Source organism: Tachyglossus aculeatus, chromosome 22 (genome assembly GCF_015852505.1).
Source record: "Tachyglossus aculeatus isolate mTacAcu1 chromosome 22, mTacAcu1.pri, whole genome shotgun sequence".
Classification (NCBI taxonomy): Eukaryota; Metazoa; Chordata; class Mammalia; order Monotremata; family Tachyglossidae; genus Tachyglossus; species Tachyglossus aculeatus.
The window spans coordinates 37,728,792-37,750,347 of record NC_052087.1 but is presented as its reverse complement, the minus strand read 5'-3'; the positions used below and the strand labels follow the sequence as shown (position 1 = coordinate 37,750,347).

The following is a 21,556-nucleotide window of genomic DNA, read 5'->3' as shown; positions in this document are numbered from 1 at the left end:
ACGGATTATTTGGCTCTGCTCTCTAGAAAAAGAGAATCATCCACCATTATTTCGGAGAGATGCCCTGTGGCGGCAGATGTTGACGTCGGGGAATTCATTTTACCATCATCATCATCATCATCATCAATCGTATTTATTGAGCGCTTACTATGTGCAGAGCACTGTACTAAGCGCTTGGGAAGTACAAATTGGCAACATATAGAGACAGTCCATTTGGCCGTTGCTAACTCCGTGAGGCCGGGCTGGCCACTCCTTGCCGCTTGCACATCCCGGTAGTCCAACTGGAATTCCAGTTTGGGACGAGAATTGACCGGGAGGGAGCCAGCCGGGAAGATTTTCTTGGCCCAGAGTGGAAGACGTTCCACTCGGGAGCCCCTTGGACCGAATCTGTACTCCAGAACCAAAATGAATTACGGATTATTTGGCTCTGCTCTCTAGAAAAAGAGAATCATCCACCAATTATTTCGGAGCGATGCCCCGTGGCGGCTGACGTTGACGTCGGGGAATTCATTTTACCATCATCATCATCAATCGCATTTATTGAGCGCTTACTATGTGCAGAGCACTGTACTAAGCGCTTGGGAAGTACAAATTGGCAACATATAGAGACAGTCCACTTGGCCGTTGCTAACTCCGTGAGGCCGGGCTGGCCACTCCTTGCCGCTTGCACATCCCGGTAGTCCAACTGGAATTCCAGTTTGGGCCGAGAATTGACCGGGAGGGAGCCAGCCGGGAAGATTTTCTTGGCCCAGAGTGGAAGACGTTCCACTCGGGAGCCCCTTGGACCGAATCCAAGCCAAAATGAATTACGGATTATTTGGCTCTGCTCTCTAGAAAAAGAGAATCATCCACCATTATTTCGGAGAGATGCCCTGTGGCGGCAGATGTTGACGTCGGGGAATTCATTTTACCATCATCATCATCATCATCATCAATCGTATTTATTGAGCGCTTACTATGTGCAGAGCACTGTACTAAGCGCTTGGGAAGTACAAATTGGCAACATATAGAGACAGTCCATTTGGCCGTTGCTAACTCCGTGAGGCCGGGCTGGCCACTCCTTGCCGCTTGCACATCCCGGTAGTCCAACTGGAATTCCAGTTTGGGCCGAGAATTGACCGGGAGGGAGCCAGCCGGGAAGATTTTCTTGGCCCAGAGTGGAAGACGTTCCACTCGGGAGCCCCTTGGACCGAATCTGTACTCCAGAACCAAAATGAATTACGGATTATTTGGCTCTGCTCTCTAGAAAAAGAGAATCATCCACCAATTATTTCGGAGCGATGCCCCGTGGCGGCTGACGTTGACGTCGGGGAATTCATTTTACCATCATCATCATCAATCGCATTTATTGAGCGCTTACTATGTGCAGAGCACTGTACTAAGCGCTTGGGAAGTACAAATTGGCAACATATAGAGACAGTCCATTTGGCCGCTGCTAACTCCGTGAGCCCGGGCTAGCCACTCCTTGCCGCTTGCACATCCCGGTAGTCCAACTGGAATTCCAGTTTGGGCCGAGAATTGACCGGGAGGGAGCCAGCCGGGAAGATTTTCTTGGCCCAGAGTGGAAGACGTTCCACTCGGGAGCCCCTTGGACCGAATCCAAGCCAAAATGAATTACGGATTATTTGGCTCTGCTCTCTAGAAAAAGAGAATCATCCACCATTATTTCGGAGAGATGCCCTGTGGCGGCGGATGTTGACGTCGGGGAATTCATTTTACCATCATCATCATCATCATCATCAATTGTATTTATTGAGCGCTTACTATGTGCAGAGCACTGTACTAAGCGCTTGGGAAGTACAAATTGGCAACATATAGAGACAGTCCATTTGGCCGTTGCTAACTCCGTGAGCCCGGGCTGGCCACTCCTTGCCGCTTGCACATCCCGGTAGTCCAACTGGAATTCCAGTTTGGGCCGAGAATTGACTGGGAGGGAGCCAGCCGGGAAGATTTTCTTGGCCCAGAGTGGAAGACGTTCCACTCGGGAGCCCCTTGGACCGAATCTGTACTCCAGAACCAAAATGAATTACGGATTATTTGGCTCTGCTCTCTGGAAAAAGAGGATCATCCACCATTATTTCGGAGCGTTGCCCCGTGGCGGCTGACGTTGACGTCGGGGAATTCATTTTACCATCATCATCATCAGTCGTATTTATTGAGCGCTTACTATGTGCAGAGCACTGTACTAAGCGCTTGGGAAGTACAAATTGGCAACATATAGAGACAGTCCATTTGGCCGTTGCTAACTCCGTGAGCCCGGGCTGGCCACTCCTTGCCGCTTGCACATCCCGGTAGTCCAACTGGAATTCCAGTTTGGGCCGAGAATTGACCGGGAGGGAGCCAGCCGGGAAGATTTTCTTGGCCCAGAGTGGAAGACGTTCCACTCGGGAGCCCCTTGGACCGAATCCAAGCCAAAATGAATTACGGATTATTTGGCTCTGCTCTCTAGAAAAAGAGAATCATCCACCATTATTTCGGAGAGATGCCCTGTGGCGGCGGATGTTGACGTCGGGGAATTCATTTTACCATCATCATCATCATCATCAATCGTATTTATTGAGCGTTTACTATGTGCAGAGCACTGTACTAAGCGCTTGGGAAGTACAAATTGGCAACATATAGAGACAGTCCATTTGGCCGCTGCTAACTCCGTGAGCCCGGGCTAGCCACTCCTTGCCGCTTGCACATCCCAGTAGTCCAACTGGAATTCCAGTTTGGGCCGAGAATTGACCGGGAGGGAGCCAGCCGGGAAGATTTTCTTGGCCCAGAGTGGAAGACGTTCCACTCGGGAGCCCCTTGGACCGAATCCAAGCCAAAATGAATTACGGATTATTTGGCTCTGCTCTCTAGAAAAAGAGAATCATCCACCATTATTTCGGAGAGATGCCCTGTGGCGGCGGATGTTGACGTCGGGGAATTCATTTTACCATCATCATCATCATCATCATCAATCGTATTTATTGAGCGCTTACTATGTGCAGAGCACTGTACTAAGCGCTTGGGAAGTACAAATTGGCAACATATAGAGACAGTCCATTTGGCCGTTGCTAACTCCGTGAGGCCGGGCTGGCCACTCCTTGCCGCTTGCACATCCCGGTAGTCCAACTGGAATTCCAGTTTGGGCCGAGAATTGACCGGGAGGGAGCCAGCCGGGAAGATTTTCTTGGCCCAGAGTGGAACACGTTCCACTCGGGAGCCCCTTGGACCGAATCTGTACTCCAGAGCCAAAATGAATTACGGATTATTTGGCTCTGCTCTCTAGAAAAAGAGAATCATCCACCAATTATTTCGGAGCGATGCCCCGTGGCGGCTGACGTTGACGTCGGGGAATTCATTTCGCCAGTATTCTTGTTGGCGACGCGGCTCGTGATTCCAGAGCTTTCCAAGTAGGTCGCTCCCCCTAAAGCCTGGATTTCAGGGGGGAGTTAGACACTCAAGGGGTACCAATCAATCGGTTGTATTTATTGAGCACTTACTCGGTACGCAGCGCTGTACTAAGCGCGCCGGAGACTACAACGTAATAGAGGTGGTAGACCCGATTCCGGCCCACGGATTGGTCCGCTTTTCATTCATAACATAACAGAGAAGTTGAGTGACTTGCCCAGAGTCACACAGCTGATAAGCAGCGTGGCTCAGTGGAAAGAGCCCGGGCTTTGGAGTCAGAGGTCATGGGTTCGAGTCCCGACTCCGCCACGTCTGCTGGGTGACCTCGGGCAAGTCACTTAACTTCTCTGTGCCTCAGTTACCTCATCTGTAAAATGGGGACTAAGACTGTGAGCCCCATGTGGGACAACTTGATCACCTTGTATTCCCCCCCAGTGCTTAGAACAGTGCTTTTGCACATAGTAAGCGCTTAACAAATGCCATTATTATCATTATCTGATCCGCTTGTATCTACCCCAATGCTTAGTACAGTAGCTGATACATAAGAAGCGCCTAACATCAATAAGTCGTATTTATTGAACGCTTACTGTGTGCAGAGCACTGTACTAAGCGCTTGGGAAGTACAAGTTGGCAACATAATGCCATAAAAACAAATAGCTTACGATCTACAGAATCTCCCCTTTATTCATTTCACTCGTCTCCGGGTTCCTGAGTCACTCAGATCCCTATGCGCCTTGATCCGCTTGTATCTACCCCAATACTTAGTACAGTAGCTGATACGTAAGAAGCGCCTAACATCAATCAGTCATATTTATTGAGCACTTACTGTGTGCAGAGCACTGTACTAAGCGCTTGGGAAGTACAAGCTGGCAACATAATGCCATAAAAACAAATAGCTTACGATCTACAGGATCTCGCCTTTATTCATTTCACTCGCCTGCGGGTTCATGAATCACTCAGATCCCTATGCACCTTGATCCGCTTGTATTCATTCAGTCGTATTTATTGAGCGCTTACTGTGTGCAGAGCACTGTACTAAGCGCTTGGGAAGTACAAGTCGGCAACAAATAGAGACGGTCCCTACCCAACAGCGGGCTCACGGCCTAGAAGGGGGAGACAGACAACAAAACATAACAAAATAAAATAAAAATAAATAGCTATTCTTCCTCCTTTGTAAACAGTGAGCCCATTTTACAGATCTACCCCAGTGCTTAGTACAGTACCTGATACGTAAGAAGCGCCTAACATGCCGTAAAAACAAATAGCTTGTGATCTACAGGATTTCCCCTTTATTCATTTCACTCGTTCGAGGGTTCATCAATCACTCAGATCCCTATGCGCCTTGAGGATGGGGATGTGCCTCCTAAAGTGGGGAGAAAACAGATGATCGCTCCCTGCTCGCCAATTTATCACTGAAGCCAAAGTTCAAGTCACACCCCTACCAAAACCAGTTTTTCATCTCACTTCTTTGTCTCTGATCTAGTTGGAGCTGGATGGAAAAATGTCTTCATAGATACCTCAAATTCTAGGTGTTGCCCGATGTGGCAATTACAGTTTCGTTAGATGCTCCCTCATAATAAATGGGAACGATAAGGATGTTTACCGATGCTGCAACTACAGTTTCGTTAGAGGCTACCTCCTAATAAATGGGAATGATGAGGATGTTTACTGGTTTTCAAGGGCGTGTTGCCGATAGTAGGTAGGGTTTGGTTTCTTTGTTGGCTGCCTGAGTAGAAACCGGCCATGAGCACACCCTCGGAGGATTCTCTTTGAAAAACAAAGCTCATTAAGAAATTCATTCATTCAATCGTATTTATTGAGCGCTTACTGTGTGCAGAGCGCTGGACTAAGCGCTTGGGAAGTACAAGTTGGCAACAGCTTGAGAAATTCATTCAATCGTATTGATTGAGCGCTTACTGTGTGCAGAGCACTGGACTTAGCGCTTGGGATAGCAACATCTAGAGACGGTCCCTACCCTACAGCGGGCTCACAGTCTAGAAGTGGGAGACAGACAACAAAACCAAACATGGAGACGGGTGTCAAGTCGTCAGAACAAATAGAATTAAAGCTAAATGCACATCCCACTTCTCTGTCTCTGATCTAGTTGGAGCTGGATGGAAAAATGTCTTCATAGATACCTCAGGTTCTAGGTGCTGCCCGATGCTGCAATTACAGTTTCGTTAGAGGCTCCCTCCTAATAAAAGGGAATGATGAGGATGTTTACTGGTTTTTCAAGGGCGTGTTGCCGATAGTAGGTAGGGTTTGGTTTCTTTGTTGGCTGCCTGAGTAGGAGACCGGCCATGAGCACACCCTCAGAGGATGCTCTTTGAAAAACAAAGCTCATTAACAAATTCATTCATGCAATCGTATTGATTGAGTGCCTACGGTGTGCAGAGCGCTGGACTAAGCGCTTGGGAAGTACAAGTTGGCAACAGCTTGAGAAATTGATTCATTCAATCGTATTGATTGAGCGCTTACTGTGTGCAGAGCGCTGGACTTAGTGCTTGGGATGGCAACATCTAGAGACTGTCTGTACCCAACAGCGGGCTCACAGTCTAGAAGGGGGAGACAGACAACAAAATAAAACACGGAGACGGGTGTCACGTCGTCAGAACAAATAGAATTAAAGCTAAATGCACATCTCGCTTCTTTGCCTCTGATCTAATTGGAGCTGGATGGAAAAATGTCTTCTTAGGTACCTCAAATCCTACGTGCTGCCCCATGCTGCAATTACAGTTTTGTTAGAGGCTCCCTCATAATAAATGGGAATGATGAGGGTGTTTACTGGTTTTTCAAGGGCGTGTTGCTGATAGTAGGTAGGGTTTGGTTTCTTTGTTGGCTACCTGAGTAGGAGACCGGCCATGAGCACACCCCCAGAGTATTCTCTTTGAAAAACAAGGCTTATTAACAAATCCATTCATTCAATCGTATTTATTGAGCACTTACCGTGTGCAGAGCACTGGACTAAGCGCTTGGGAAGTACAAGTCAGCAACAGCTAGAGCCGGTCCCTACCCACCAGCGGGCTCACAGTCTAGAAGGGGGAGACAGACAACAAAACCAGACATGGAGACGGGTGTCACGTCGTCAGAACAAATAGAATTAAAGCTAAATGCACATCTTGCTTCTTTGTCTCTGATCTAGTTGGAGCTGGATGGAAAAATGTCTTCTTAGGTACCTCAAGTCCTGCGTGCTGCCTGATGCTGCAATTACAGTTTTGTTAGATGCTCCCTCCTAATAAATGGGAATGATGAGGATGTTTACTGGTTTTTCAAGGGCGTGTTGCCGATAGTAGGTAGGGTTTGGTTTCTTTGTTGGCTGCCTGAGTGGGAGACCGGCCATGAGCACACCCTCAGAGGATTCTCTTTGAAAAACAAAGCTCATTAACAAATTCATTTATGCAACTGTATTGATTGAGCGCTTACTTTGTGCAGAGTGCTGGACTAAGCGCTTGGGAAGTACAAGTTGGCAACAGCTTGAGAAATTCATTCAATCGTATTGATTGAGCGCTTACTGTGTACAGAGCGCTGGACTTAGTGCTTGGGATGGCAACATCTAGAGACTGTCTGTACCCAACAGCGGGCTCACCGTCTAGAAGGGGGAGACAGACAACAAAATAAAACATGGAGACGGGTGTCACGTCGTCAGAACAAATAGAATTAAAGCTAAATGCACATCTCGCTTCTTTGTCTCTGATCTAGTTGGAGCTGGTTGGAAAAATGTCTTCTTAGGTACCTCAAGTCCTGCGTGCTGCCTGATGCTGCAATTACAGTTTTGTTAGATGCTCCCTCCTAATAAATGGGAATGATGAGGATGTTTACTGGTTTTTCAAGGGCGTGTTGCCGATAGTAGGTAGGGTTTGGTTTCTTCGTTGGCTGCCTGAGTAGGAGACCGGCCATGAGCACACCCTCAGAGGATTCTCTTTGAAAAACAAAGCTCATTGAGAAATTCATTCATTCAATCGTATTTATTGAGCGCTTACTGTGTGCAGAGCACTGTACTAAGCACTTAACAAATGCAGTTGCTAGACAAGGCCCATGGGCCGCCCAGCCCACTGGTAGGTTTCTCATACGGGCAATAAGCTGATCGATCGATCGTATCGATTGAGCGCTTACTGTTTGCACATAGTAATAATAATAATGATGGCTTTTAGACTGTGAGCCCACTGTTGGGTAGGGACTGTCTCTATATGTTGCCAACTTGTACTTCCCAAGCGCTTAGTCCAGTGCTCTGCACACAGTAAGCGCTCAATAAATACGAATGAATGAATTTCCCTTCCTCACAGCACCTGTATATGTTTGAAAATATTTATTATTCTATTTATTTATTTTACTTGTAACTTTCTGTTCTATTTATTTTATTTTGTTAGTGTGTTTGGTTTTGTTCTCTGTCTCCCCCTTTTAGACTGTGAGCCCACTGTTGGGCAGGGACCGTCTCTAGATGTTGCCATCTTGTCCTTCCCAAGCGCTTAGTACAGTGCTCTGCGTACAGTAAGCGCTCAATAAATACGATTGATTGATTGACCGTCTCTATGTGTTGCCAACTTGTCCTTCCCAAGCGCTTAGTCCAGTGCTCTGCACACAGTAAGCGCTCAATAAATACGAATGAATGAATGAATTTCCCTTCCTCACAGCACCTGTATATGTTTGAACATATTTATTATTCTATTTATTTATTTTACCTGTACCTTTCTGTTCTATTTATTTTGTTAGTATGTTTGGTTTTGTTCTCTGTCTCCCCCTTTTAGACTGTGAGCCCACCGTTGGGCAGGGACCATCTCTAGATGTTGCCAACTTGTCCTTCCCAAGCGCTTAGTACAGTGCCCTGCACACAGTATGCGCTCAATAAATACGATTGATTGACCGTCTCTATGTGTTGCCAACTTGTCCTTCCCAAGCGCTTAGTCCAGTGCTCTGCACACAGTAAGCACTCAATAAATACGAATGAATGAATTTCCCTTCCTCACAGCACCTGTATATGTTTGAAAATATTTATTATTCTATTTATTTATTTTACTTGTAACTTTCTGTTCTATTTATTTTATTTTGTTAGTGTGTTTGGTTTTGTTCTCTGTCTCCCCCTTTTAGACTGTGAGCCCACTGTTGGGCAGGGACCGTCTCTAGATGTTGCCATCTTGTCCTTCCCAAGCGCTTAGTACAGTGCTCTGCACACACTAAGCGCTCAATAAATACGATTGAATGAATGAATGAATTTCCTTTCCCTTCCCCACAGCACCTGTATATATGTTTGTACATATTTATTCCTCTATTTATTTATTTTACCTGTACATATCTATTCTATTTATTTTATTTTGTTAGTATGTTTGGTTTTGTTCTCTGTCTCCCCCTTTTAGACTGTGAGCCCGCTGTTGGGTAGGGACTGTCTCTACATGTTGCCAATTTGTCCTTCCCAAGCGCTTAGCACAGTGCTCTGCACACAGTAAGCGTTCAATAAATACGAATGAATGAATGGTGTCAAATGGCGGTCGTGAGGTAAAGGCGGACGGAGTAGGGAACCTCAGCAGGCGCCACTTCCGGTCGCGTGGCAGCCCGCCGATTACGTCACCGAGCCCCGCCCCTCCCAGCTAGTTTTCCCGCGCTTCGGACGCCATGGAGACGAGCCACGCCGACGCCGACGCGGCGCCACCCGAAACGGCGGGTTCCGCCGCCGAGGAAGCCCAGCTGGTGGCCGACGTGTTGGCCAGGCTCAACCGGGTCACCCATTTGATCAGGCTCAACCTCAGGCACATCAACGACACGCTGGAAAGGTACCTCCCCCCCGGGGGGCATGGAGGGGGTGGGTGGGGAACGCGCCGCCTCCTGCGCTTGCGCACTGGGCACCACCATGGACCGCGCCGCCCCCTGCGCTTGCGCAGTGAGCGCCACCGTGGAACGCGCCGCTCCCTGCGCTTGCGCAGTGGGTACCACCATGGAACGCACCGCCCCCTGCGCTTGCACAGTGAGCATCACCACGGACCACGCGTTGACTCCATGGAACGCGCGCCGCCCCCTGCGCTTGCGCAGTGAGCATAGCCATGGACCACGCGTTGCCTCCATGGGACGCGTGCCGCCTCCAGCGCTTGCGCACTAAGCACCACCATGAAACACGCGCGCCGCCTCCTGCGCTTGCGCGGTCAACACCACCATGGAACGGACCACCACTCTGCGCTTGCGCAGTGAGCATCACCATGGAACGCATCGCCCCCTGCGCTTCCGCAGTCATCACCACCCTGGAAAGCGTGGCCCTCTGCGCTTGCGCACTGAGCACCTCCATGGAACGCGCCGCCCCCTGCGCTTGCGCAGTCATCACCACCCTGGAAAGCGTGGCCCTCTGCGCTTGCGCAGTGAGCATCACCATGGAAGGCACCGCCCCCTGCGCTTGCGCAGTGAGCATCACCATGGACCGCGCGTTGCCTCCATGGAACGCGCGCCGCAGTGAGCACCACCGTGGAAGGCGCGATCCCTCTTGCGCTTGCGCAGTGAGCACCACCGTGGAAGGCGCGATCCCTCTTGCGCTTGCGCAGTGAGCATCACCAGGGACCACACCGCCTCCTGCGCTTGCGCAGTGAGCACCACCACGGGCAGCGTGAAGCTGTGCCGCGCGAGTGCATTCTGGGAATTGTGGTCCTACCCACTTTTTGTCTCCAGCCACGGTCGAGTTAACGTCCCCCCGCCAACCCCAGAACGGCGTAATATCCTACGGACTCAAGCCTAAATTGGGTCACGGGGAGGGGGAGGAAGAGACCCGAGCCACCCGCCCCTTCACCGGCTCTTTCCTCCTGTGTCTCCCCAGGATCCTGTTAGACAAGCCTGACGTGGAGGAGTTGGAGATGATGTTGGTGGGTCCCGAGCGACACCTGCGGAAGTGGGGAGGAGGAGGAGAACGGGAACAGGCGGAGGAGAAAGTCGGTCTAAAGGGCTTTTATAAAAAGAGCAGGCCGCGCCTCCAACAGTGGCCAGGAGACAAAATTCCCGCTGGAATCCGGCGTCAGGGGACCGTTCCGGCCCTCAGAACCACTTTAATATTAATAATGATGGTGTTTATTAATCGCTTACTACGTGCACATAGCTGTCCTAAGCTTTTCTTCCTTTCTCTTGCAGCAGGCCTTCGAAGCGAGGTTAGCCAACGGCTGAGGCTGGAAGTCAGGGGCCGCCCTCGCCAACCTCCCACCACGACGAGTCTCTTCTGCCAGGCCTGCCCAGCCCTGCTCTGCCCCCGGGGCCTCCCCCGGCCTGGAGACGGAGGCTCCGCCCTGCAATCAATAGCGATAATAAACCTGCCAAAAAGGTAGCGTGTCGTCTCTCCCTGTCCATGTCGGGCGTTGTGACGGTGCGGCCCAGCCCGAAGCCGGCATCACCAGCCTCGGACGTGGTAGGAGTTTAGACTGTAAGCCCACTGTTGGGTAGGGACTGTCTCCATACGTTGCCAACTTGTACTTTCTAAGTGCTCTGCACACAGTAAGCGCTCAATAAATACGATGGATTGATTAGGAGTTGCCCTCCGCTGACCCCCACCTCCCCCCCAATGCCCTCCTTAACTCCCTCTTCCCTCCTGCTGCAGTTGATAATCATCATCAATCGTATTTATTGAGCGCTTACTGTGTGCAGAGTACTGTGCTAAGCGCTTGGGAAGTACAAGTTGGCAACATATAGAGACAGTTCCTACCCAACAGTGGGCTCACAGTCTAATAATAATCTTCCGTCAGGCTCTCTCTCCTAAAGAAAGAGGTATATGGACTTTTGGAAAGAGGCCCGTCTTGCAGGCCGACCCGCTGACGAGCAGCCGGGGGAAGCCATTTTGAGTTGAGGGGGGCGAGGCCCGGGTTAGGGTGGTGGTCGGGGTCGCCATTTTAAGGCTGGGGCGAACGGAGAGGGTCCGTACGGACAGATGAGGTGGCCGTGGGCGCCGCCATATTGACCGGTGTCTCCTGGGGGCCGCCATCTTGGAGGCCCCGCGCTCCCCGCCATCGTCCATTTCTAAACCGAGCCCCGCCTGTTATTGTCTCCACCGCATTTCCCACCGCCACTGTTAATGTGTGTTCCCTGCCCCCTTAATGCCCCAGATTCCTCCTCACAGAAGGTTCCTTGCCCCTTAGTGCCCCAGAGTCCTCCTCACAGAAGGTCCCTTGCCCCTTAATGTCCCAGCATCCTCCTCACAGACGGTTCCTTGCCCCTTAATGCCCCAGAATCCACCTCACAGACGGTCCAGCGCTTAGTACAGTGCTCTGCACACAGCGCTCAATAAATACGATTGATTGATTGACATCACCTCTGTGCGCCTCAACACCCTCATATCCATGTTGAGTCACAGAAGGCTTCCTGCCCCTTAATGTCCCAGAATCTTCCTCACTGCAGGTTCCTTGCCCCTTAATGAAGGTTCCTTGCCCCTTAATGCCCCAGAATCCTCCTCACAGAAGGTTCCTTGCCCCTTAATGTCCCAGAATCCTCCTTACAGACAGTTCCTTGCCCCTTAATGCCCCAGAATCCTCCTCAAAGACGGTCCAGCGCTTAGTACAGTGCTCTGCACACAGTAAGCGCTCAATAAATACAATTGATTAATGTCCCGGAATCCTCCTCACAGAAGGTTTCCTGCCCCTTAATGCCCCAGATTCCTCCTCACAGAAGGTTCCTTGCCCCTTAATGCCCCAGAATCCTCCTCAAAGACGGTCCAGCACTTAGTACAGTGCTCTGCACACAGTAAGCGCTCAATAAATACAATTGATTAATGTCCCGGAATCCTCCTCACAGAAGGCTTCCTGCCCCTTAGTGCCCCAGAATCCTCCTCACCGAAGGTTCCTTGCCCCTTAATGCCCCAGATTCCTCCTCACAGACGGTTCCTTGCCCCTTAATGCCCCAGATTCCTCCTCACAAACGGTTCCTTGCCCCTTAATGCCCCAGATTCCTCCTCACAGACGGTTCCTTGCCCCTTAATGCCCCAGAATCCTCCTCACAGACGGTCCAGCGCTTAGTACAGTGCTCTGCACACAGTAAGCGCTCAATAAATACGATTATTTGATTGATTAATGTCCCGGAATCCTCCTCACAGAAGGCTTCCTGCCCCTTAATGTCCCAGAATCTTCCTCACCGAAGGTTCCTTGCTCCTTAATGCCCCAGATTCCTCCTCACAGAAGGTTCCTTGCCCCTTAATGTCCCAGAATCCTCCTCACAGATGGTTCCTTGCCCCTTAATGCCCCAGAATCCTCCTCACAGACGGTCCAGTGCTTAGTACAGTGCTCTGCACACAGTAAGCGCTCAATAAATATGATTGATTGATTAATGTCCCAGAAGCCTCCTCACAGAAGGCTTCCTGCCCCTTAGTGCCCCAGAATCCTCCTCACCGAAGGTTCCTTGCCCCTTAATGCCCCAGATTCCTCCTCACAGACGGTTCCTTGCCCTTTAACGCCCCAGAATCCTCCTCACAGACGGTCCAGCGCTTAGTATAGTGCTCTGCACACAGTAAGTGCTCAATAAATACGATTGATTAATGTCCCTGAATCCTTCTCACAGAAGGCTTCATGCCCCTTAATGTCCCAGAATCTTCCTCACCGAAGGTTCCTTGCCCCTTAATGCCTCAGATTCCTCCTCATAGAAGGTTCCTTGCTCCTTAATGTCCCAGAATCCTCCTCACAGACAGTTCCTTGCCCCTTAATGTCCCAGAATCCTCCTCACAGACGATCTAGCGCTTAGTACAGTGCTCTGCACACAGTAAGCGCTCAATAAATACGATTGATTAATGTCCTGGAATCCTCCTCACAGAAGGCTTCCTGCCCCTTAATGTCCCAGAATCTTCCTCACAGAAGGTTCCTTGCCCTTTAGTGCCCCAGGTTCCTCCTCACAGAAGGTTCCTTGCCCCTTAATGTCCCAGAATCCTCCTCACAGACGGTTCCTTGCCCCTTAATGCCCAGAATCCTCCTCACAGACGGTCCAGCGCTTAGTACAGTGCTCTGCACACAGTAAGCGCTCAATAAATACGATTGATTGATTGATTAATGTCCCGGAATCCTCCTCATAGAAGGCTTCCTGCCCCTTAATGTTCCAGAATCTTCCTTACAGAAGGTTCCTTGCCCCTCAATGCCCCAGATTCCTCCTCATAGAAGGTTCCTTGCGCCTTAATGCCCCAGAATCCTCCTCAGACTGTCCAGCACTTAGTACAGTGCTCTACACACAGTAGGCGCTCAGTAAATACGATTGATTGATTAATGTCCCGGAATCCTCCTCATAGAAGGCTTCCTGCCCCTTAATGTCCCAGAATCTTCCTCACAGAAGGTTCCTTGCCCCTTAATGCCCCAGATTCCTCCTCATAGAAGGTTCCTTGCCCCTTAATGCCCCAGAATCCTCCTCACAGACGGTCCAGCGCTTAGTACAGTGCTCTGCACACAGTAAGCGCTCAATAAATACGATTGATTGATTGATTAATGTCCCGGAATCCTCCTCATAGAAGGCTTCCTGCCCCTTAATGTTCCAGAATCTTCCTTACAGAAGGTTCCTTGCCCCTCAATGCCCCAGATTCCTCCTCATAGAAGGTTCCTTGCGCCTTAATGCCCCAGAATCCTCCTCAGACTGTCCAGCACTTAGTACAGTGCTCTACACACAGTAGGCGCTCAGTAAATACGATTGATTGATTAATGTCCCGGAATCCTCCTCATAGAAGGCTTCCTGCCCCTTAATGTCCCAGAATCTTCCTCACAGAAGGTTCCTTGCCCCTTAATGCCCCAGATTCCTCCTCATAGAAGGTTCCTTGCCCCTTAATGCCCCAGAATCCTCCTCACAGACGGTCCAGCGCTTAGTACAGTGCTCTGCACACAGTAAGCGCTCAATAAATACGATTGATTGATTAATGTCCCGGAATCCTCCTCACAGAAGGCTTCCTGCCCCTTAATGTCCCAGAATCTTCCTCACAGAAGGTTCCTTGCCCCTTAATGCCCCAGAATCCTCCTCCCAGAAGGTTCCCTGCCCCTTAATGTCCCGGAATCCTCCTCACAGAAGGTTTCCTGCCCCTTAATGTCCTAGAATCTTCCTCACAGAAGGTTCCTTGCCCCTTAATGTCCCAGAATCTTCCTCACAGAAGGTTCCCTGCCCTTTAACGTCCCGGAATCCTCCTCACAGAAGGTTTCCTGCCCCTTAATGTCCCAGAATCTTCTTCACAGAAGGTTCCTTGCCCCATAATGTCCCGGAATCCTCCTCCCAGAAGGTTCCCTGCCCCTTAATACCCTGGAATCCTCCTCCAAGAAGGTTCCCTGCCCCATAATGCCCAGGAATCCTCCTCCCAGAAGGTTCCTTGCCCCTTAATGCCCCGGAATCCTCCTCCCAGATGCTTCCTTGCCCCCTAATGCCCCAGAATCCTCCTCCCAGACGCTTCGTTGCCCCTTAATGCCCTGGAATGCTCCTCCCAAAAGGTTCCTTGCCCATAAATCAATTCGGGTCTCTTCTCCCCATCCATCCTTTGGTCCCTCTTCCACCCTGTCCTCGCCGACTGTGACCGTCCATTTCATTAGACGGCTTTAGCGTGACCACCCCTCGCCCCACAGTGACCTGACATCACTCTCTCACGAACACTGACACTGGAGCTGCCCTCCGTGACCGGGTGCTTTTATTCCCCAAATAGCTTTCCCATTACAACAGCCTCCAGGTGACAATGGGGACCCAGAGATGGGGCTGGGCCCTCGGCCCGGGGGCAGAGAAGTGCCCCGAGTCGTCCTCAGACGGGCCCGTCCTTGGAGTTGGCCAAGTGGGAGGTGGGCTAGGGCTGGCAGAAGTGGGAGCTTTGTGCTTCAGGTGCCCGTAAGGGCAGGAGCTGGGGGTTGAGGGGTAGCCTCGAGGAGCCTTGTAGTGCTCTTAGACCTGGGAAAGGGTTGGGCTGGAAAAATCCAGGAGGAGAGTGAGGTGTTTGTTTGGGCGGGGAGGGGGGATGGAATTCAGAGAAGGGCACAGAAGAACTTCTTCTCCCGGAAAGGATTCTCCGAAGTGGGCACGGGGGTGATGAGGGGGTCCTCGCAGGCGTGTGCGTTACAGTATGTCATCAGGTCAGCCGCTGCCTTGGACACCTGAGGCACAGCCAGAGGGCATGGAGGTATGAAGTAATGGTGCCAAAGGGTTAGCTTCAGAGTTCCAATACCACCGTACAGGACAGTTCCTGTTGCCTCATTCTTTCTCCCTCCCTCTTGAGGCAATTCCTCCTCTTCCCTTTCACCTCCTTGGAGCCCTTTCTTCTTTAAAAGAAGCAGCGTGGCCTTGTGGATTAAGCACAGGCCTGAGAATCACAGGACCCGGGTTCTAATGCTGGCTCCGCCACTTGCCCGCTGGGGCTTAAGTGACTTCTCATCTCTAATAAAGGGATTTAGTAACTGTTCTCCTTCCACCGCCCTAGAGCCCTTTCCTGTTTAAAAGAAGCAATGTGGCCTCGTGGATAAAGCACAGGCCTGAGAATCAGAGGACCTGAGTTCTAATGCTGGCTCTGCCACTTGTATGCTGGGGCTTAAGTGACTTCTCATCTCTAATAAAGGGATTCAGTAACTGTTCTCCTTCCACCACCCTAAAGCCCTTTCCTCTTTAAAAGAAGCAATGTGGCCACGTGGATAAAGCACAGGCCTGAGAATCAGAGGACCTGGGTTCTAATGCTGGCTCTGCCACTTACCTGCCGTGTGACTTGACTCCTCATCTCTACAATTAGGGATTCAATAACTGTCCTTGCTATTTAGACCAGGAACCCCAAGTGGTACAGGGACTGTCTGACCAGAGGATCTTTTCTCTACCCCAGTGCTTGGCACATAGTGCGAAAAGCTACTGTTATTAGGACGGCTCCTCCATCCTGCAGGGTGCCATCTTTCTCCCCGCTTTCCCACCTCACCCCAGCAAAAAGTAGGAGGGGGAGTGGAGTGAGGGGCATTAAGAGTCCTGCCCACCTTTATCCGGCACATGCTGGCCTCGATCTTGAGTTGCTCCACCATCTTGCGGGCTTGCCCAATGCTCATGGTGCTGTTTACAGGTGTTTCCCCTTTCATTCTCGCTCTGAGAAGAAGAGCAGAGGACCCACTCAGAGAGCAATTGCAACACCCGGCGCTCCGACCCACCCACTGGAGAAATAGATTTCCCTTGAGCAGGGTAGAGGTAAATCCTTGTTCTGGTTCACTAGCCTTTCCATCCTTGGGTCAGGACCGGATTCCAAGACTGCCCGTATCCATTGTCACGCGCACGATGTACCATTATGCGATTCAATTCGATGGCTACGAATAGTAGGAGTAATAGGCCTGAATTTCCCTCCCCACGCCCGAGCCCCTTCCCTGCCCCTTTTTGAGCCCCGAGGAGATGTAGGAAGCTGCTCTCTACTCACCTGGGTGTGGGTGGTGATGGCTCGAGGAGGCAGAATCAGCGTGGGTTCGAGGGGGCGAAGACGTACCGCGTCCTCGTGGCTCTTCGGCCGGAGACGGGCGCCGGGAACGGCCGGCCGAGCGCGAGGCAGGCCGGTCCTGCGGCGCTGCCCAGACGTGCTGGTACCCGAAGGATGAAGGATGCTGGAAGGAGCCCCTCCGATGCCGGACCGTACCAACCGTTCACTTGAGGCGGGGGGACCCGGCCCCCTGCTCCGGCCCCCGCAGCCCCTCCCCGGGGTCGGAGGACGCCCTCCCCGCTTCCCACCGACCCGGCCGCCCGCGGCGCGGGGACCGGACCCCGACAGAAACAAAGGGAAGGGGCCGTGGTCCGGGGGGCTCCCCCTCCTCGGCCGAGTGGTCGGCGCCTGGGATGGCCGCAGCGGCGCGGAGGCTGCCGGGCCTGCGGGGGACCCTGCTCATTTGGAAATCTGACATCAACTGGGCGGTCGTACTCTTCCCCTCCCGCCTTGGAGGCTGCTCTACCCTAAACCTAGAGCATCACCGTCACCCGCCGCCGTCCGAGGGGAGCCGGGTGACGGTACGGCCTCCCCCGACAGCACAGCCAGCTGCAGCCCCCCGCTCCAGGCAGGGTTGAGGAAGAGCAGGGGGATAATAACAATAAGAATGATGGTATTTGTTAAGTGCTTCCATAGGACTCACAGGGGCGGGCCGGGAATCTACCTCAGGAGAACATTCATTCATTCAGTCGTATTTACTGAGCGCTTACTGGGTGCAGAGCACTGGACTAAGTGCTAGGGAAGCGATTTTGACGCCTGTCATCATCATCAATCGTATTTATTGAGCGCTTACTGTGCGCAGAGCACTGGACTAAGCGCTTGGGAAGTCCAAGTTGGTAACATATAGAGACAGTCCCTACCCAGCAGTGGGCTCACAGTCTAAAAGGGGGAGACAGAGAACAAAACCAAACATACTAACAAAATAAAATAAATAGAATAGATATGTACAAGTAAAATAAATAGAGTAATAAATATGTACAAACATATACATATATACAGGTGCTGTGGGGAAGGGAAGGAGGTGAGATGGGATGGAGAGGGACGAGGGGGAGAGGAAGGAAAGGGCTCAGTCTGGGAAGGCCTCCTGTCTACATGTTTTGTTGTCTGTCCCCCCCCCCTTCTAGGCTGTGAGCCTGTTGTTGGGTAGGGACCGTGTCTAGATGTTGCCAACTTGTAATAATAATAATAATGTTGGTATTTGTTAAGCGCTTACTAGGTGCCAAGCACTGTTCTAAGCGCTGGGGTAGATACAAGGTGATCAGGTTGCCCCATGTCGGGCTCACAGCCTTCATCCCCATTTTACAGATGAGATAACTGAGACACAGAGAAGCGAAGTGACTTGCCCAAAGTCACACAGCTGACAAGTGGCGGAGCGGGGATTTGATACGGGTGCTGTGGGGAGGGGGAGAGGAAGGAGGGGGTTCAGTTTGGGAAGGCCTCCTGGAGGAGGTGAGCTCTCTAGAGAATCAATCAATTGTATGTATTGAGCGCTTACTGTGTGCAGAGCACTGTACTAAGCGCTTGGGAAGTACAAAGTGGCAACATATACAGTCCCTACCCAACAGTGGGCTCACAGTCTAAAAGAGAAGTGAAGTGACTTGCCCAAGGTCACCCAGCTGACAAGTGGCGGAGCTGGGATTTGAACCCACGACCTCCGACTCACAAGCTCCTGCTCTATTTATTTTACTTGTACATATCTATTCTATTTATTTTATTTTGTTAATATGTTTGGTTTTGTTCCCTGTCTCCCCCTTCTAGACTGTGAGCCCGCTGTTGGGTAGGGCCGTCTCTAGATGTTGCCAACTTGGACTTCCCAAGCGCTTAGTACAGTGCTCTGCACACAGTAAGCGCTCAATAAATACGATTGATTGATTGACTGATTAATTTCCACCAAGCCACGCTGCTTCCCAAACGGGAATGTATATATGTATATATGTTTGTACATATTCATTACTCTATTTATTTATTTATTTATTTTACTTGTACATATCTATTTTATTTTGTTAGTATGTTTGGTTTGGTTCTCTGTCTCCCCCTTTTAGACTGTGAGCCCACTGTTGGGTAGGGACTGTCTCTATATGTTGCCAATTTGTACTTCCCAAGCGCTTAGTACAGTGCCCTGCACATAGTAAGCGCTCAATAAATACGATTGATGATATGTTACCAATTTGTACTTCCCAAGCGCTTAGTACAGTGCTCTGCACATAGTAAGCGCTCAATAAATACGATTGACGATGATGAATGAATGAATGAATCTTCCTCTGAGGGAATGGGGGTGGCGGGACATCGATTCGGAGAGGGGGGCCCTGGGGGGTGGCGTTGCCGGGGCAACGGGTCACGTGAGGGAGCGCGGGCCAATGGGGAGGCGCGGAGGGGGCGGGGCCTCCAGCGGAAGCGCCCGCAGCCGGTTGCCGGGTGAGTCTCGCCTCAGGTGTGGGGGGAGGGGTGGGTGGTGGTCGCCATGGCAACCGCGCCCACCTAAGGCCTGGGCCTCCCCAAGGCTGCTGCTACTGCTGCGCGCCGCTGACTATCGGCTGGACGCCTCCTGGGGGGAGGAGGACGAGGACCATGGTACTGTTTGTACCTATGTACTATTCTATTTATTTTATTTTGTTAATGTGTCTTGCTTTGTCGTCTTACTACTTGTCTTTGTTGCTTACTACTCTATTAATCAATCAGTCGTATTTATTGAGCGCTTACTAGACTGTGAGCCCACTCTTTTAGACTGTGAGCCCACTGTTGGGTAGGGACCGTCTCTAGATGTTGCCAACTTGGACTTCCCAAGCGCTTAGTCCAGTGCTCTGCACACAGTAAGCGCTCAATAAATACGATTGATGATGATGATGATGCAGAGCACTGTACTAAGCGCTTGGGAAGTACAAGCTGGCAACATATAGAGACAGTCCCTACCCAACAGTGGGCTCACAGTCTATTATTACTCTATTTTATTTGTACATATTTATTCTACTTATTTTATTTTGTTACTATGTTTGGTTTTGTTGTCTGTCTCCCCCTTCTAGGCTGTGTGCCCGCTGTTGGGTAGGGACCGTCTCTAGATGTTGCCGACTTGTCCTTCCCAAGCGCTTAGTACAGTGCTCAGCACACAGTAAGCGCTCAATAAATACGATTGAACGAATATTGGGTGGGGACTGTCTCTAGATGTTGCCGACTTGTCCTTCCCAAGCGCTTAGTCCAGTGCTCTGCACACAGTAAGCGCTCAATAAATACGATTGAATGAATGTTGGGTTGGGGCTGTCTCTAAATGTTGCCGACTTGTCCTTCCCAAGCGCTTAGTCCAGTGCTCTGCACACAGTAAGCGCTCAATAAATACGATTGAATGAATGTTGGGTAGGGACCGTCTCTAGATGTTGCCGACTTGTCCTTCCCAAGCGCTTAGTCCAGTGCTCTGCACACAGTAAGCGTTCAATCAATACGATTGAATGAATGTTGGGTAGGGACCGTCTCTAGATGTTGCCGACTTGTCCTTCCCAAGCGCTTAGTCCAGTGCTCTGCACACAGTAAGCGTTCAATCAATACGATTGAATGAATGTTGGGTAGGGACCGTCTCTAGATGCTGCCGACTTGTCCTTCCCAAGCGCTTAGTACAGTGCCCTGCACACAGTAAGCGCTCAATAAATACGATTGAATGACTGTTGGGTAGGGACCGTCTCTAGATGTTGCCGACTTGTCCTTCCCAAGCGCTTAGTACAGTGCTCAGCACACAGTAAGCGCTCAATAAATACGATTGAACGAATGTTGGGTGGGGACTGTCTCTAGATGTTGCCGACTTGTGCTTCCCAAGCGCGTAGTACAGTGCTCTGCACACAGTAAGCGCTCAATAAATACGATTGAATGGATGAATGAATGACAATGGTGATGAGCAGAGCCTCTCATCCCGGGCCGGGGAAGGGGGGGCCCAGTGCTTAGAACAGGGCCGAGCACGTTGTAAGCGCTTCCCGTGATCATGATGAGATTTATTTTGTTCATGATGTGCATTTAGCTTTAATTCTATTTGTTTAATTCTACTTGTACATATTTACTATTCTATTTATTTTATTTTGTTAATTTATTTTGTTTTGTTGTCTGTCCCCCCCTTCTAGACTGTGAGCCCGCTGTTGGGTAGGGACCGTCTCTATATATTGCCAACTTGGACTTCCCAAGCGCTTAGTACAGTGCTCTGCACACAGTAAGCGCGCAATCAATACGATTGAATGAATTTGTTCTGACGACTTGTCACCATGTTTTGTTTTGTTGTCTGACCCCCCCTTCTAGACTGTGAGCCCGCTGTTGGGTAGGCACTGTCTTTATGTCGCCAGTTTGTACTTATCAAGCGCTTAGTACAGTGCTCTGCACACAGTAAGTGCTCAATAAATACGATTGATTGATTGTACCTCCCAAGCGCTTAGTCCAGTGCTCTGCACACAGTAAGCGCTCAATAAATACGATTGAATGAATGAATTTGTTCTGACGACTTGACACCTGGCTCGATGTTTTGTTTTGTTGTCTGTCCCCCACTTCTAGACTGTGAGCCCGCTGTTGGGTAGGGACTGTCTATATGTCGCCAACTTGTACTTCCCAGGCGCTTAGTACAGTGCTCTGCACACAGTAAGCGCTCAATAAATACGATTGAATGAATTAATTTGTTCTGACGACTTGACACCTGTCTCCATGTTTTGTGTTGTTGTCTGTCCCCCACTTCTAGACTGTGAGCCCGTTGTTGGGTAGGGACCGTCTCTTTATGTTGCCAACTTGTACTTCCCAAGCGCTTAGTACAGTGCTCTGCACACA

At 50.6% G+C, this 21,556-nt stretch overlaps 2 protein-coding genes across 7 annotated transcripts in view; one reads left to right on the top strand and one right to left on the bottom strand.

Annotated features, from left to right (window-relative positions):
• Positions 1 to 9,013: 9,013 nt before the first annotated feature.
• BSCL2 (BSCL2 lipid droplet biogenesis associated, seipin) overlaps positions 9,014 to 21,556 on the top strand; it is a 32,683-nt gene continuing 20,140 nt past the window's right edge. Inside the window, exons 1-3 of one of the 6 annotated variants that reach the window (XM_038764716.1) lie at positions 9,014 to 9,149; positions 10,175 to 10,220; positions 10,486 to 10,669. The gene's annotated coding sequence lies outside the window, so the exon portion shown is untranslated. Of the gene's footprint in view, positions 9,150 to 9,856; positions 9,905 to 10,174; positions 10,221 to 10,482; positions 10,670 to 19,219; positions 19,340 to 21,556 lie in introns of those variants that run through there. The other 5 variants (XM_038764713.1, XM_038764714.1, XM_038764717.1 and 2 more) reach the window with 5 other exon arrangements.
• Positions 14,961 to 17,071, bottom strand: GNG3 (G protein subunit gamma 3). Its single transcript, XM_038764719.1, has 3 exons — positions 16,712 to 17,071; positions 16,284 to 16,389; positions 14,961 to 15,425 (listed from the first exon to the last, which is right to left on the bottom strand). Exons 2-3 carry the CDS (start codon positions 16,380 to 16,382, stop codon positions 15,297 to 15,299), a joined length of 228 nt encoding a protein of 75 aa, XP_038620647.1. The 5' UTR covers positions 16,383 to 16,389; positions 16,712 to 17,071; the 3' UTR covers positions 14,961 to 15,296.

Excerpts from the sequence above, each read along its gene's own strand:
- GNG3 (XM_038764719.1), bottom strand. The coding sequence starts at position 16,382 with ATGAAAGGGGAAACACCTGTAAACAGCACCATGAGCATTGGGCAAGCC. Across the intron at positions 15,426-16,283 it reads CCAGCATGTGCCGGATAAAG|GTGTCCAAGGCAGCGGCTGA; the intron begins GTGGGCAGGACT and ends GCTGTGCCTCAG.